The following is a 15,932-nucleotide window of genomic DNA, read 5'->3' on the forward strand; positions in this document are numbered from 1 at the left end:
TTTATTTTTGACACAGGTGGGCAGTACAGGATGCAACCCATGAATATACTCGTTAATTCGTTGTTTTTTCTTTTACAGACTAAACAAAAAGGATGCTGCCATTGTGAGTGTATTGTGTAAAATCTAATTTCACAAGCCTTTTAACTGAATCAGTCTTAACATCTCAACTTTTGTGTTGACGAAGTAATGTCCCAGGATGGTCTGGCATGTACAACTCAACTCCTATTCAGTAACGCTTTTTGTCTCTATTACAGCACTTTGGATTTAAAATTATAAAATGACTATGGGGTTAAAGGGCTCATGGTCAGCTTTAATTGTTTTGGTTATTTAATTAATAGCTGATGAACAATTAGTAGAACTAACTGTTCTACTCATGAGTATATATCACGGTGTCTAGTCTTGACACTTGTCTTGCTGGTATCTGACAATATGAGGGTCAATACAAGTCTAGCTGGTAATCATGACGCATATCAAAATAAATCGGTTGACAAAGTCAAAACATTAGGTGTGTCAAAAACATCTGTTTGGTCCATTAAGGAGTAAGAAAACACCGGTGGACAACGTGGTAGAACATGGAAGACCTACAGCGGATGACCACTGTACAGTAGGTGTGGATGTACACTGGGGAGAACAAGTATTTGATACACTGCCGATTTTGCAGGTTTTCCTACTTAAAGCATGTATAGGTCTGTAATTTTTTATCATAGGTACACTTCAACTGTGAGACAGAATCTAAAACAAAATTCCAGAAAATCACATTGTATGATTTTTAAATAATTTATTGCATGACGTAAGACACTCATGAAGACACTCATTGACACCCTCCATGAGGAGAAGTCACAGAAGGTCATTGTGCAAAGGGCTGTCTGTTTACAGTGTGCTGTATCAAAGCATATTCATGGAAAGTTGACTGGAAGGGAAAAGTGTGATAGAAAAAGGTGCACAAGCCCATAGCCTTGAGAAGATAGTCAAGCAAAGTTGATTCAAGAACTTGGGGGAGCTTCACAAGGAGTGTACTGAGGCTGGAGTCACTGCATCAAGAGCCACAACGCACAGACGTGTCCAGGAAATGGGCTACAAGTGTTGCATTCCTAGTGTCAAGCCACTACTAAACCAGAGACAACATCAGAAGTATCTTACCTGGGAAAAGTAGAAAAAGAACTGGACCGTTGCTCAGTGGTCCTCTCTTCAGAAAAAAGTACATTTTGCATTTCATTTGGAAATCAGGGTCACAGAGTCTGGAGGACCTGAGAATATATGGGGTATTGTCAAGAGGAAAATGAGATAAACCAGACTGAACAACACAGACGAGCTGAAGGCCGCTATCAAAACAACCTGGGCTTCCACAACACCTCAGCAGTGCCACAGGCTGATTGCCTCCACCCCACGCCACATTGATGCAGAAATGCATGCAAAAGGAGCCCTAACCAATTAAGATACTTATGAAACCTTTGCAGGTTTTTTGAGTTAATTAGCTGATTAGACCTCTTCTCAGGTTGACATTTCTGTACTATATATTTTGAGATACTGGATTTTTGATATCCATGAGCTGTAAGCTGTAATCTTCAAGATTGAAACAAAAAAGGCTTGAAATGTTTCACTTTGTTTGTAATGCATCTAGGATATATGAAGGTGTCACTTTTTGATTAGAATCACGGTAAAACAATACAAAATAACTTTTCCACAATATTAAATTTCTTTGAGTTGCACCTGTATTAGACGACTGCAAGGTGCAAAAACTAGTGAGGTGTGTAAGTATTTGGACGGTGACAGGTTTTGTTGTTTTGGCTGTACTCCAGCACATTGAATTTGAAATTAAACAACGTCTACTTAAGTGCAGGCTTAGTTTTGAGATTATTTTACATACGTAGACCCCCTATATCGGCCTACAATAGCAATAGGTTTAGCGACAGGCGATTAAATATGACGTTGCATTTTGTCCTATAAATACTCTTCCATTTCTTCGTCACATCCTCTTTCAAGTTGGTGTCCTCGTTTTTGAGGTAGGAGGAATGGGATGCTATCACAAATCGAATCCAAGTTAATCTGAGGTAAATCAAGCCATCCATTACATTTAATACTTTTGTCTTTCGTTACAGACACATCTCCGCAAGATGAGAGCCAAGGTGAGATGCATTTCTAAATCTTGTGTCGTTGGTTTTGTCTTATTTCCCGTGTCTGTAGCTAGCTATGCAGCTACTGTAGGTACCTAACGTCGAGTTAAAGTGTACTCCATTTGGCTATGTGCACATCTACCTACTTGGGTGCTTTGGTTATACAGTCGTATTTAATGTTACACTTCTCAACTTAAAAAAAATTATAATCATTGGTGCCCTTACATACGGCGACGATAAATGCGGTTTCATTGCGCTTAGTCGCTAATTTTGGTTAACTTCCGAGATCGTTTCAGAACTCCGTTGTCCCCGTGTAAAGGCAAATATGACCGACATGACTTTTGTAATGTGTTATTGTTTTATGATGCATAGGTAGGGTAGGACCGTATGTTGAGGTTATGTTTGAATTATGACCTGATTTTTTTTGACGCATGGTCCACTGATGTAAGGCCTAACGTAGTCAATACAGTATTGATTCTCACCTTGCCTGTTTAGGTTACTGGACTGCTTTTCATATATGGTCGCTTTGTGTATTAAGTTGTTTGCATGCAAGCATTTTGGCTGATTTTGTTCTCTATTACAGTGGAGGAAGAAGCGTATGCGCAGGTAAGAATCATTGTTCCTTTTTGTTATACCATAACCGTATTTATTGTACTGCAGTATTTGTCAAGCATGGTCTATCACAAGATGCAGTCAGTGTCTTGTAAATACTACAGCCCACATTTTCCTGCTGCAGTAACTTGACATTTTTAGGGTCCTCTGTATTTACTGTTTGCATGGATATACTTTACGGAGCAGGGTCAATGATGAGGGTTTGACAATCTTAATGTGACTGTATAGTTAAATGTAATGGAGTTTTATCTTGTCTCTTCAGGCTGAAGCGTAAAAGGCGAAAGATGAGGCAGAGGTCCAAGTAGACTGACCCCCATTTCCTGCTGCTGTGATCCCCTCCCAAGCCCTCTGAAGCCTGCGGTCCTTGTGCCACAGCCGGTCCAAGGTTGTCTAAAGCTGACCTCACTGCAACTGACTAAAGGACTGATCGTGGCTACCCAGCCCTCTAGTTTGCCAATGGTGTATTGCTGTCTTGACTACTGGAGTATGCGGAGAACTTGAATTCCCATGTCAAACTCTGGATTGTCCACCTTCCTAGAACAGCTGATTTGGAAAGACTAAAATAAATCTTTGGTTTACTAATTACTTTGGTCTCATGTCCTGCTGAATGTGTTGTGCTTGAATTACCCCTAATCTGAAATCTTAACTGATTGTCTCCTGGGCACCTTGTATTTTAGTATGACATGGGTTTTTGTCATGAAGCGTTTGGCACAGCCTGCTTCTACCTGCTGTGCTTAGTGGCTCCCCTGAGACTTGTTTTAATCCCAGTCCAAACTGGGATTAAAACAAGTCTGTTCACCCTTGTTCTATTGGATGTGCAAATTAATTGAATTGGGGTTAGTGGTTATCATATGCTTCAGTTCATAAGGGAAAATATTCTGGGCAGGCCCTTGAATTTCTGCCCTGGTAGTTCATGTTGCTTGTCTACATTTTTTAATTGGCACAGTGGCAGTCACCCAACTCCCTGTTGGTTTTTAATCTCTTTCTGATTTAAGCAAATAGTGAATTTGCACCTGCTTGTACATACTCAAAATGTACGTTACTGTCAAGCATAGGCTGCAAATCTACCCTGTGCCACTAGAATTTTTCATCCAATTGGTTATGAGCTGATATGTCAAGGGTGCCTATTTAAAGAATTCAGAAATATTTGGGAGGATGAAAATGACTAAGTGGATGCTGAAGGATCTACAGAACCAACTATGTAAGGACTCATCTGCAGGTCCATCCATTTACCCAAGGTCTGTTCCATGTTTTACAATGCTGATGTATTGGATTAAATGCAGTGTATTTGTAGAGTTACTAAAAGGGAGAAACTCAACTCATCCACCACCAATGCACAGCGTCCACCTTGTTGACAGCTTTGCACACTGCATTCTTTCAACTAACTTCATCAGTCAGCTGCCTGGAATGCCTTTCCAACTGTCTCTTGGAGATTCCACATTGTAAGCACTTGTTGGCTGCTTTTCCCCCACTCTGCAGTCTAACCCATCCCAAAGTATTTTAACTGGGTTGAAGTTGGGTGAGTGTGAAGACCAGGTCATTTGAAGCAGCACCATTACTCTCCTTACTCTCCTGTTACACAGCTTGGGGGTGTTTTGGGGTCATTGTCCTGTTGAAAATACGATGGTTCCACAAAGCGCATACCAGATGGGTTGGCATATTGCTACAAATTGCTGTGGTAGCCATGCTGGTTGAGTGTGCCTTGATTTCTAAATCAGTGTCATCAGCAAAACGTCCCAACACCATCACACCACATCCTCTATGCTTCATGGCAGAAACCACACGTGGAGATCATCCGTACATCTCACAAATACATGGCAGTCTGAAGCAGATGTACACTGTGCTAATGTCTGTTTTGTGTTTCTTAGCTCTTATTGATGTCCTTCAATAGTGGTTGCTTTGCAGCAATTTGACCATGAAGACCTGATTCATGCATTATTTTCTGAACAGCTGATTTTGAGATGTCTGAACACTTATTTGGGCTGCAATATGAGGTGCAGTTAATTGCCGGTTTCTGAGGGTGGTTACTCTAATGAACTTACCCTTTGCAGCACAGGTAACTCTGGGTCTTGCTTTCCTGTGGTGGTGCTCATGAGAGCCAGTTTCATCAAAGCATTTGATGGGTTTTGAAACTGCACTTGAAGAAAATTTCAAAGTTGGATTTGACTGACCTTTGGATTTGACTGCCCTTCATATCTTATAGTAATGATGGATTGTCGTTTCTCTTTGCTTATTTTTGCTGTTCTTGACATAATATAGACTACTACAGTACAGACATGATAATTGTCTTCTGTATACTAACTCTGCTTTATCATAACTCAACAGGGCTCAAACACGTTAAGAAAGAAAATATTTTCTCAACTTTTAACAAGATACACCTGGTGATTGAAATTTCAGTAGAATATCTGGAGAAGCTGGTTGAGGGAATGCAAAGAGTGTGCAAAGCTTTCATTAAGGCAAAGGGTGGCTACTTTTAAGAATCTACAATATTATGATCTGTTCAACACATTTTTGATTAATACATGGTGCTGTATGTGTTATTTTGTAGTTGTCTTTACTATTATTGAACAAAGTGAAAAAAATTAAATACCTTTTAAGTATATACATACATATATTATATATATATATATATATGTATGTATATATATGTATATACTATATATATATACTTATATAGACGTAAGTGTATTAAACAAATAACAGCCCAAATGCGTATTTGTTCTAAGAAATAGAAAAATATGTTTTCACTTTGTCCACTTGGGGCTGATAGTGAATAATTTTGTACTGACATCCTGCGATAAGATACCACAGAGAGAGAAGAGTGTAAACAGAAGGATATGGCCGACGAGAGGGGTGGAGGCGACAACGATATTAACGAGAACATGGGAAACCAGCTACAACTCTTACCAGGTACAAATATGTCTTCAGTTGAATAGCTCCTGTTGATGAGTGTGTTGGAACATACGTTGGTTATATAGTGCTAAAGCGTTCTTATTAAATTCAGAATCCATTTCGTTTTCTTCAAATTATTGAGGCCACACCACTTTTTGACCACATAGTCTAATCTTCTCATCCATTGTCATTCACTGTCACATTGTATAATGTTTCTTGACTTATTGATTGCGTATTAATGTCAAGACAAGTTTAACCTAGTGCTAGTTGCTTGTATAATTACCTAACGAATTTACAGACAGTACACTATCAAGCTAGCTAGCTACCTTACTTTATTAATAATGTAATTTACGGTATAGCCATAGCCATGTCAGTCTACTTGGGAATGAGATGTACGGTAAATAATTAGCCAGAAATGCGGTTAGATTTCAGGTCTGTGTTTAATCAAAGATGCTTCTTAATGCATCTTCATGTCCAACAGGTGATGTTATTGTCAACCCAATGACTCAGGGAATTTCTCTCTCTTTAACAATAGGGCCTTGAAGGGAAACAGAAAGTAAATATTTGCCTGTGCTTATATTCATGGCCACAATAATTCTTACAGAAAATGAAGAGGAAGACGAGGATGAGATGGAGACTGAGGACCGTGACAGTGAGGATACAGAAAAACCAAACATAAACTTTGACCCCAGTCTTCCAACGTCACATGCTGTGAGGTTTCAGATTTACTTCTGCAATGTTCCTTCACACAGTACTTCACACTAAAATGTAATTTACTCTGAAACGGGTGGGTGTATCCAATTCTATAACTGTTTCTCTCTGTCCTCCCAGTACCTGGGCTCAGACATGGAGGAGTTCCATGGGCGCACTGTGCACGACGATGACAGCTGTCAGACCATACCAGTGCTGCCGTTTACAGCCGTCATGCTGATTCCAGGACAGACTCTACCACTGCAGCTCTTTAGACCGCAGGAGGTCAGCATGATGCGCAGCATCATCCAGAGAGACCGAACCTTCGCCGTGCTGGCGCACAGGTATGGAGGGAGAGGACGTCTGGGTTCAGTGAGACCAGGATCTGTGGATTCAATTGAGCTAACCCTCTCCTGCTTACTTGGTCATGTTTTCAATCGATTTCTTATTGGATTGGTGTGCCTTGTGGTACTTGTAAGTGTCAATAAAAGTGAAGCACAATAGGATGTTGCTAACTGTTGATCTGTACCTGTTGCCTCACCCCCCGCAGTGACTCAGATGAGACGCAGGCAGAATTTGGGACGACAGCTGAGATATATGCTTACAGAGAAGAGCAGGAATATGGCATTGAGACAGTGAAAGTGAAGGCAGTAGGAAGGCAGCGCTTCAAGGTCCAAGAGATCAGAACCCAGGCAGATGGGTGAGTGGACTTTAATGTTACTGACCAGAATTGCCTAGAAACCCCCCATAGTAAAACTGCAAATAGGCAGGTAGACCAACATTTGTCCAGTTTGTTCATCAGTTCAGCTTTACTCAAAATGTTGTAATTCTAAGGTTCATAAAGGCATTATTTGTGGATTTACAAGTAGGGATTATAAATGTATGAGCAGGAAATAATGTTACCACAAATAACCACATGATGGTGTACTCTCTTTTAATTACCTTATGCATAGGTCACAAGGCAAATACATAACAAAATATTTAACATTAAACATATACTTATATTTTTTTTAATACCACAATAATAAAAACATCAGACAATCTGCTCTAGAAATATTACAATATACATGCCTTGCAAGAGTATTCAAATGTTTTACTAATTAATTGCAAAATATATATTGGTCAACTTCTGTATGATGACAATGGTTTTAAGTTGGCAAATATTTGTAAGAACAATTTTTCTTAGCAATTTTTTTAAGTTTTACAAATGCATTTGAAAATGGATACAAAATAATATCCAAGTGATTAGATATTCCAGTGAGTTATATCAATAATCAGGAAATGGAAGCTGCAATTACCACCAACCAGGCACTGCCAAGAAAAGACTGTCCCTTAAACTCAGCGCTGAAACTAGAAGGAGATTTGTGAGAGAATCCAGAGGATACATCACTTATAAGAAGCTGCAGAGTTCAGTGAATGGAAGGGGTTCTATAGTGCTCCAGTCAATCCTATTTAGAACACTGCATGAAGCTGGCCTGTTTTGAAGGGTGACAGGAAAGAAGCCATTAGTCTAAAAGTAACATTGGTATTATATTCCCACCAACATATTAAGATTTTTTTATCAATCCACTTTACTCTCTTCCCATAGCATTAGCTTTAAACCTGCAATAAGAAAACACATAGCCGGTTCTTCAAAGTGAGTCTTCCCTGGCCTCAGGCGTGTTTCATTCAGCTGAAATAGTAAAACAATGTTATGTTGTTTTTATCTCACTCAAGTTTAGTTTTGGGTCCATGATAAATTTGCTAACAAAGTGTCCCAAAAAGTTTGAAAGCCCCTGTACTAGGCTACCAAGTTGGTGCAAATAGCAAGATAAGCTCAGTGTCAAGATAAAGTATGCTTTGTAAATGCTCCTACAGCTCTACTATAGTTTTGTTGAGCGTCTGCCACTCTAACCCCCAGTGCCCTCTCCCTCCTCGGTCTGTTCTTTCAGGATCAGACAGGCCAAGGTGCAGATCCTCCCTGAGCGGATCTTACCTGACCCCCTGACTGCAGTGCAGCTCACGCCTCTGTCCCGTCTCCACATGCATCCCTCCTCTAGGCCCCCTGCCCAGAGCTGTCTGCAGGCCCAGCGCTGGTGGGCCAGATACCGCCAGGTTTAACACACACACACACATTTATCAAGATGCAGCTAATACCGCATGTGTCACTATTCACATAATTATTAACTGCTTGTCAATCATACAGTTTTGAGCATATTCATGCCTAACAATATATTAATATCAAGGACCTAATATGGAGTAGGGCCACTCTTTGCCTTCAGAACAGCTTTAATCCTTCTTGGAATGCTGTCATAATAGTCCTGAACTGTGTGTAGTGGGATGTTGAACCTTTCTTCAAGAGGAATAGGTGGTGGCACTCTGCGCTCCAGTGTTCATAAACCCACTGTTGAATTCATTTATCCGGATATATGTGGGCATTTGCATCCTGGAATATTGGAACACCATGAAGGAGTTTGTACATATTGTGCATCTGGTCCTGCAAATGGCCATGCAGAGCAATCATCAGACTCAATGACTCCCATTAGTTGGCTGCCTGAACCATTACAGATCATATTTGTTTTCATTTGTTATGTACGTATTGACTTGTGTAGAATTAGCTGACTGGGTTCAGGGGGAATAGCTTGATCTAATACCAAATAACGATGTAGTTCCCTGTAGTTTTCTTGCCATGGTTTAACAACTTTGACAGACTAATGTTTTACCGGTACAGCTTGCCCACTAGTTATTGCGCCTGCACTCTGCACAGGACCATACAGGTTAACTCTCAGACGTCACTGGTGTGCAGTTCAGCATTGGCATCTTGGAACACACATCAGCCACTCATGGGTATTGTACCAGACAGCCACGCTTGTTCCACTCTTATCATCATAATTTAAAAAAAAAGGGAGAAAAGAAGTGGCAGCAGATCACAAACACTTGAGGCAATTGAAGATTGGATACTTTCTGGAAGATTTTAGAAAGATACTTCTCCTGCTGAAGTTTTGTCTCTGTTTGCTTCCTTAGAGAAAGTTCCACTGTGCTAATATGACATCATGGCCCACTTGGGTGTATGCTCTCTATGACTCTGTGAGTATTGATCACCGTTTATGTAGTCATGTGTCCAAAAATTGCGCCCAATTTCCTAAATCAACACAAATGTAAGACCTTTTTCATTTTTTAATAAGGTTTTAACCAGCAATATTTAAACAAAATATAAATGTGTAATTTCTCTTGGGTGAAAAAACTGTGGCCGTTATGACACGTTGAGTGTCTGCTATGACACACGTCCTGTGCTTGTGCCCCAGGAGACTCTAATGAACCGAGTGAAGAGACAGCTCCATGAGTGGGATGAAAACCTCAAGGATGATTCCCTCCCAACCAATGCTATAGGTACCACACCCTGGTCTGCCCTCTAGGCCAGCAACCTACAGTATTTTCTTACTTTTTCTAACCTGACAATCTCACAGGCCTAAATGCTATTGTTCCCTTAGTCTGCTGTTTCTTTCTTTCTAATACCCCTCTTGCTTTCTTTCTTTCCCCTCCTATCTTTCTTTTCATCCATTCCATTTTTCTCTCGCCGCCTCTCTTTCTCTCCCCCTTTTGTCGATCCCTCCCTCTGTCAGATTTCTCCTACAGGGTGGCAGCCTGTTTGCCCATAGATGATGCCCTCCGTCTCCAGCTGCTGAAGATTGGCAGTGCCATCCAGAGGTTGCGATGTGAGCTGGACATAATGGACCGGGTGAGCGTGCACTGTAGTTGTAGGCCAGAAGAAAGAGGTCATGTGTCGTTGCTGTCATTAGTGTCTATAGTGATACTTCAAACAGTACAGTAAACATGTATATTTGCATCATCTTCATGTCTTGTGGATGTATAGGACTGGCTTGCTGTTTTAGCCAGTCACTGTCCACTATCCAAACTGCTCTGTTTTATTTAGCCATTTTCTTCAAATGTCCTAGTGATGACTTTACGCTGAGTCAATGATTTTGAAACACTGATCTTTTTTGTGAGACACTCCCCTGGCATGAGGCCTCTTTCACCTCAGCTTTCACTCCCATCATCCATGAACATGCAACACTGGTCTATCTCTTATATTCCCACAAATACGCACAGAACCCAAAACGGAACTTGAATTCATCACTCTGTCTGCAACATAACAGCAGGAAAAATAGAGATTCAAGAAATAAATCTAAGGATTGTGACCACGGAGACACTGTTACACACATGTACACTGTTACATGGGCCATGAGAATTCATGTTGTTCAGGCTGAAAGGATACTCAATGTTGTATTCACAATAGAAAGAGTTGGAACGACCGAATGTGGTACGATACTATTGACTCAATAGTAAAACGGAGCGCTGAGACTGAGATGTAGCCTATTACAACGCATAATTACCTCAGAATTCTCCCAAATCCTTCTATTAAAGGTAGATAGTTTTTACAAAATACATATCAAATTAATCCATGAATACATTGGCTTACAGTTGCAGTGTCAGTAGCCGGTTGCTGGAGTTAATAAATTCGTTTTATTACTCAAGTTCAAACGCGGTATTGTAAACAAACTGAGCATGGCGTTATTGTTTATTTCATTTAACTACCAGAAAAATATTTCCTTTTATTTTTTGTAACCGGAAAACTAAATTGCGTTGATAGTTTACTCCTCCCTCCCCACCTGAGCCCCTCCTTAAGTGCTTGGTACCAAATGTATAGAAACAGAAATCTTCTTCTCTGGGGTTAATGGCGGATTGCAATCAACTTTTAGGTGCATACCGCCACCTACTGTACAAGCTTGTGTAACATCATTTTATGTGTCCAGCTCTTCGATTTTACCTGCTTGCCCTGTATTACTTAAGAAAGTAAAAAGTGCCTCCCTGACGATTCTCACTCCCTCTCCCTCAGTTCCCAGAATTCTTAACAGATTCACACTCTGCCCACCCCTTTAACTTCATAACACAACTTCTCTCTTTCCTCCTCATACCTAGGACAATGCAACATGATGTATTCTGTATTTTCTTTTAACTCAACAGTCACATTTATCACTACCCCTTTTCCCCCGTACAAACATGGTGTCCTGTGTGGTCCAGCCTGAGTCTCGTTATGATGATTTCTTCCCTTCTGCTCCTTTCTTTAGTATTCTTTGTTATGACTGACTTTTGTATTTTGTAATAGCCTCTTCCCTTCTGGTCATCCTCTCACCATTTCTGCCCAAACTCCAGTCCTTTCTTCTTTATTGCCGCTTTCCCTTCTCCTTTCCCAAGTGGGACCGATAGTGTTATTCCTTTGCCCAATGCACTTTTTGCTAGCTTATCAGCATACTCATTGCCTTTTACCCCCTCGTATGCTGGCACCAAACAGAACTGTACATCTATACCACATCTGTGAGGTCTTAAAATATGATAAAGATCAATGAGTAAGTCATTCCTGACAGATTTGAACAGAAACGTCTGGAACCAACATGAGAATAATCACCGGTGTGACCCTGGTGCCGGGGTGAAGCCCCAGTGGAAGCGCGGCATAAGTGTAGCACATGGAAGCCTTTTGAGGGGCTCCATTGGTATTGACACCTGAGGGAAGGCGTTAACATGGGTTGCAAAGCAGGGAATCACCGGTTTAAGCCGAGTGGTGTAGGCAGATATTGGGAGTCAGAGTTTCTCTCTAAGCAGCAGTGTAAAGGCCATAGCATGAGCACTATATAACCGTGCTAGACTTCAGTTTGTAGTATAGTATCTTATAGTTTACTACAATATTACACTGTAACATAGCCTGATATCACTGATAATTACCACATTGTTACAGTAATGTTTGCTACTATAACAGTTGTCTTTTCTCACACAGTGCACTTCCCTGTGTTGCAAGCAGTGCCAAGACATGGAGATCACCACCAAGAATGAGATCTTCAGGTGAGGAAGTGCAGAGGAGGGAGAGATGCCTTCCATGTTCCCCCACGCTGACCCCTCTACTCTACCCCAAGCCCTGCCAAAACCTGGCCAGCAGAAGTCAATACAACACTTCAATATCTCAAACATCAACGCAACAGCTTCATTCAGTCTTCAGGAGAAGGGAAGCGTCTTGTGTTGGCACTTGGCAGGCAGAGATTTAATAAAACTCGAGTGAATGGAGGTGCACCGTTGCACACCTCAAAAGGGAAGCGTCAGTCTTGATGGAAAAATGTGCTGACTGAAAAGCTAAACATATTTCCGTATTGAATGTTGACAGATATACAGTACTTAAGGTGAAAAGTTCATACAAGCCCGTTTTCAAAAGAGTTGGGACGCTGTGTAAAATGTGAAGAAAAACAGAATGCAACGATGTGCCAATCATTTAAACCCTTTATTCAATAGAAAATAGTATGAAGAATGAGAAATTTTATTGTTTCTTGAATATGTGCCCACAATTTTATGCCTATTTATGCCTTGAACAAGACACACAAGGCAGAGATAACCCAAATTGATACCAGGTTGTTGCAAAAAACAAAACATGGATAATTTGTAAAAAGTAAAAAAAAACAAAGGAAGGGTTAGGCAGAAGTTTGTTCATCTTATTCAGTCTAGTTAGGTTTCTTAACCATCACGCTGGCCAACAATTACCCCAGGCCATTGTCATAGAAGTATGTTTGTGTCGTTTTAGAATACTTCTACTTTTGTGTGTGATTTCAACACCCAATTCAACTGCTATTTGTAAAATGTGGTTCAGACATTGAAAACATTCGGTGCCCATCTCTTTCCTCTTGCAGTTTGTCCCTATATGGTCCCATGGCAGCCTATGTCAACCCCCATGGTTATGTCCATGAGACCCTGACCGTCTACAAAGCCAGCAACCTCAACCTGGTCGGCAGGCCGTCTACGCTCCACAGCTGGTTTCCAGGGTAACCTCTCTCTTTACGTTCCTTTCTCACATTAAGATGTAGACCAAGCCATTCCTCCATCTGTGCAGACTCGCCCACAGTCTGGTTGAAAGAGGAGGATGTGTAACCACAGGCCAACAAATGTTAACATACATTGTACTATTTAAATGTGAGGTCATTTTTTGGTGTTTATAGTAATGTAAGAATCTCTCTTAGATTAATATATTTGATTTGGTCTGAGAATCTAAGTTACCAAAACCATTTTGTGTTCTCAATTAGTCTTTCTGAATTGCCAAATGTGGCTCAACATTTACCCGGGTCAGAGCTGCTCTAGCAAACACTGCATGTCAGTAGTTTTGTCAGCTATGAAACAAAGTAAAAAAATAGTCTAATTCTTTTTTTTTTTAAGAATTAGTACAAACTACTTATATGTAAAATCAGGCTCTGCTGAGCTGTGGATCCTGTTGCTGAGGTAGTTAGGCAGAAAGAGCAACAGCTTTTACAACTTTACAATCTGTATAATAATAGCTAAACCTGATGGAAGTTTATAAAAGTGCCAGGAAGACTCTTTGCTGTAATGTTTTGCATGCTTGCCATGGCTCCCCACAAACATAATCCATTTTACCTGATGTGGGTTTTTGGGGAAACTGAATAAAGATACAGCCATGGATTTCAGGTGAGGCTATATTGAACACAGTCTGTTGTTTTTAAGGTCAATATCTGGGTTGTGTGTGCCTTGGAAAGGCCCAGGTCTGTTATCTACTGATTAAAACAATGTGGTCTGGTCCATATACAGTACGTTCAAGGGAATTTGAAAGACCACCAAACAGGGTATTACTTCTGTGCTTCAGGTGCTTTAAACAGAAATAAGGCATGCTAAACAAATATCTGATGACTGATGTGTCCGTTCTTTCTGCCACCCCTTCTCCCCCCCCCCCCCCCCTTCCTCAGGTACGCCTGGACAATAGCCCAGTGTCGGACCTGTGGCTCCCATATGGGCTGGAAATTCACGGCCACCAAGAAGGACTTGTCCCCCCCTCGTTTCTGGGGCCTGACCCGCTCTGCCATGCTGCCACGCATCCCGCAGACAGAGGGCGACGAGGGGGAGGAAGGCTCCCGCCTGCTCTGCCTGTAACGACACGCTGACCCCCACCCCCCACAATGGGTGTTCAGACACCACATGCTGTTCACTGGTCAATGGTCTCCTCAGTCATCACATCCCCCACAACCCCCGACAGCCGTGGCAAGAGGTCCATCATATTACTAGGTTGTCCTGCCTTTAAATGGCATGTTCTACCCCAGAAAGGGAGGGAGGAGGGATGAGAGAGAGTACATGAGAGGGAGAGGTGTTTTTGTTTCTTAGTGCTGGGACTCTGGGGCTGGGATGCGTTGCACATGGACAGATAGATATAGGAATGGAGCAAGAGATTGTATTTCTGCAACATTGGCATATTTTCCCCATAGCATGCTACTCTTGAAATGTCTGTACTGCCGTCTGTTTAGCCAGCTCCTATGCTATCTGTCACAGACACAGCACGCACTAGCGCATTGCCATACTATCCACCTGCTCTGCTCTTAAACATAGTAGGTGTTACTTTGCATGCAGTATCCAGCTAGGTGTGTATAGAACTACAGACATTAACCAAGAGGAACGTTGGTCTCCATATCTGTCTTTAAACAAAACAAACAATCGAAAGCCACTAGAGATTCAGGTCCACTGATAGTCTTCAAATTGTTTTTCCGAGAAGCTCAATTCAGCTGTTAAGTGATGATATGTTAGACCATGTAACATCCATGATTACAGTGTTTGTGTACATGAAAGTATGCTGCTTTCACAAGGATGTATCATGCCTTTGTAACTTATGTTTGAGTAAGTCAGTGAAGTGTAAAAAAGTTCCATATGCAAGAACAACAGAATGAGAAAAATACAGAAGATTTTACCTTATTTTGCCATGTATTTTACCCTATGTGCAAATATATTTGTTTGGATTTCTTATTTTCAAATGACTGTATAAAAATATGTAATACACTTGTAGAGATGCTGGTTTCTATTTTGTAATGGTTTCAGGTTAATTAAACTGCAAGACTTTGTGCCTGGTCCCAGTATTACAAAGGATATTTAACTGGATTTTTTAAAAACATTTTAGTGATTTAGCAAATATTCTTATCCAGAGTGACTTAAAGTAGATGCAGATGCCATGCTATTACCAACTAAGGTACATGGAACCCTCACATAGGGTTACATTTATAGAAATAGAATAAAAGGAATGGATGAATAACTGATAACATTGTTTTTATACATTTCGTTTTATGCCATAGCAAAAATCCAAAGTGAAGCCTCAAAAAACAGGACCCTGGTGTAATACTGGAAAACTGGCATAGCACATATTAAAGTATGATAAGTCAGTTGCCAGTTGATGCTGCACTATAAGCATGGCAAAGGCCTTGGCTGGAGGGATCTTATTGGCCAAATCAGTGTCTTGTGGATTTGGTGTATCAGTAAGCCACATAATTAAATGGTACATTGTATTAATGAAACTGTCTTTGTTCAAACTGGCAAAATATCAACAGTCACCTGCATTTTGTTTAGCTCAAGGCATTCATTTTCAAATTATGAACTGCAGTCAATGCCAATGTACAAGGTTAGGCTATTTTGGCTCAAATGTAATCACTGAGGGTCAATGATGGGATTTCTGATGCAGAACCTGAAACGCTCTTGTCCCATAGTTATGGATTTTCATTTTCGAACAATGTGTAACAGGTTTGATTTCAGCTGAAAATCATTTTACATAAATTGTTCAAG

General features: G+C 40.7%; 1 protein-coding gene and 1 long non-coding RNA gene across 2 annotated transcripts; both read left to right on the plus strand.

The window, feature by feature from the left end:
• Positions 1-1,943: 1,943 nt before the first annotated feature.
• On the plus strand, positions 1,944-3,308 carry LOC105017204. The gene is made up of 4 exons (XR_828506.4): positions 1,944-2,003; positions 2,100-2,126; positions 2,698-2,720; positions 2,989-3,308. It is a non-coding gene; the product is annotated as an uncharacterized LOC105017204 (long non-coding RNA).
• A 2,216-nt stretch (positions 3,309-5,524) lies between these two features.
• Positions 5,525-15,220, plus strand: crbn (cereblon). The gene is made up of 11 exons (XM_034287158.1): positions 5,525-5,636; positions 6,223-6,329; positions 6,450-6,652; positions 6,859-7,008; positions 8,240-8,402; positions 9,312-9,374; positions 9,593-9,677; positions 9,911-10,026; positions 12,121-12,185; positions 13,019-13,150; positions 14,081-15,220. The coding sequence occupies exons 1-11, from the start codon at positions 5,564-5,566 to the stop codon at positions 14,262-14,264; spliced, it is 1,341 nt and encodes a 446-aa protein (XP_034143049.1). The 5' UTR covers positions 5,525-5,563; the 3' UTR covers positions 14,265-15,220.
• The last annotated feature ends 712 nt before the right edge of the window (positions 15,221-15,932 follow it).

The sequence above is a fragment of the Esox lucius genome, chromosome 17, assembly GCF_011004845.1.
Source record: "Esox lucius isolate fEsoLuc1 chromosome 17, fEsoLuc1.pri, whole genome shotgun sequence".
NCBI lineage: Eukaryota > Metazoa > Chordata > Actinopteri > Esociformes > Esocidae > Esox > Esox lucius.

Bases quoted from the DNA above. Each gene is read 5' to 3' on its own strand.
- crbn (XM_034287158.1), top strand. From the start codon at position 5,564: ATGGCCGACGAGAGGGGTGGAGGCGACAACGATATTAACGAGAACATG. The intron at 9,375-9,592 runs GTGAGTATTGAT...CTTGTGCCCCAG, and splicing joins TGTATGCTCTCTATGACTCT to GAGACTCTAATGAACCGAGT. The intron at 9,678-9,910 runs GTACCACACCCT...TCCCTCTGTCAG, and splicing joins CCTCCCAACCAATGCTATAG to ATTTCTCCTACAGGGTGGCA.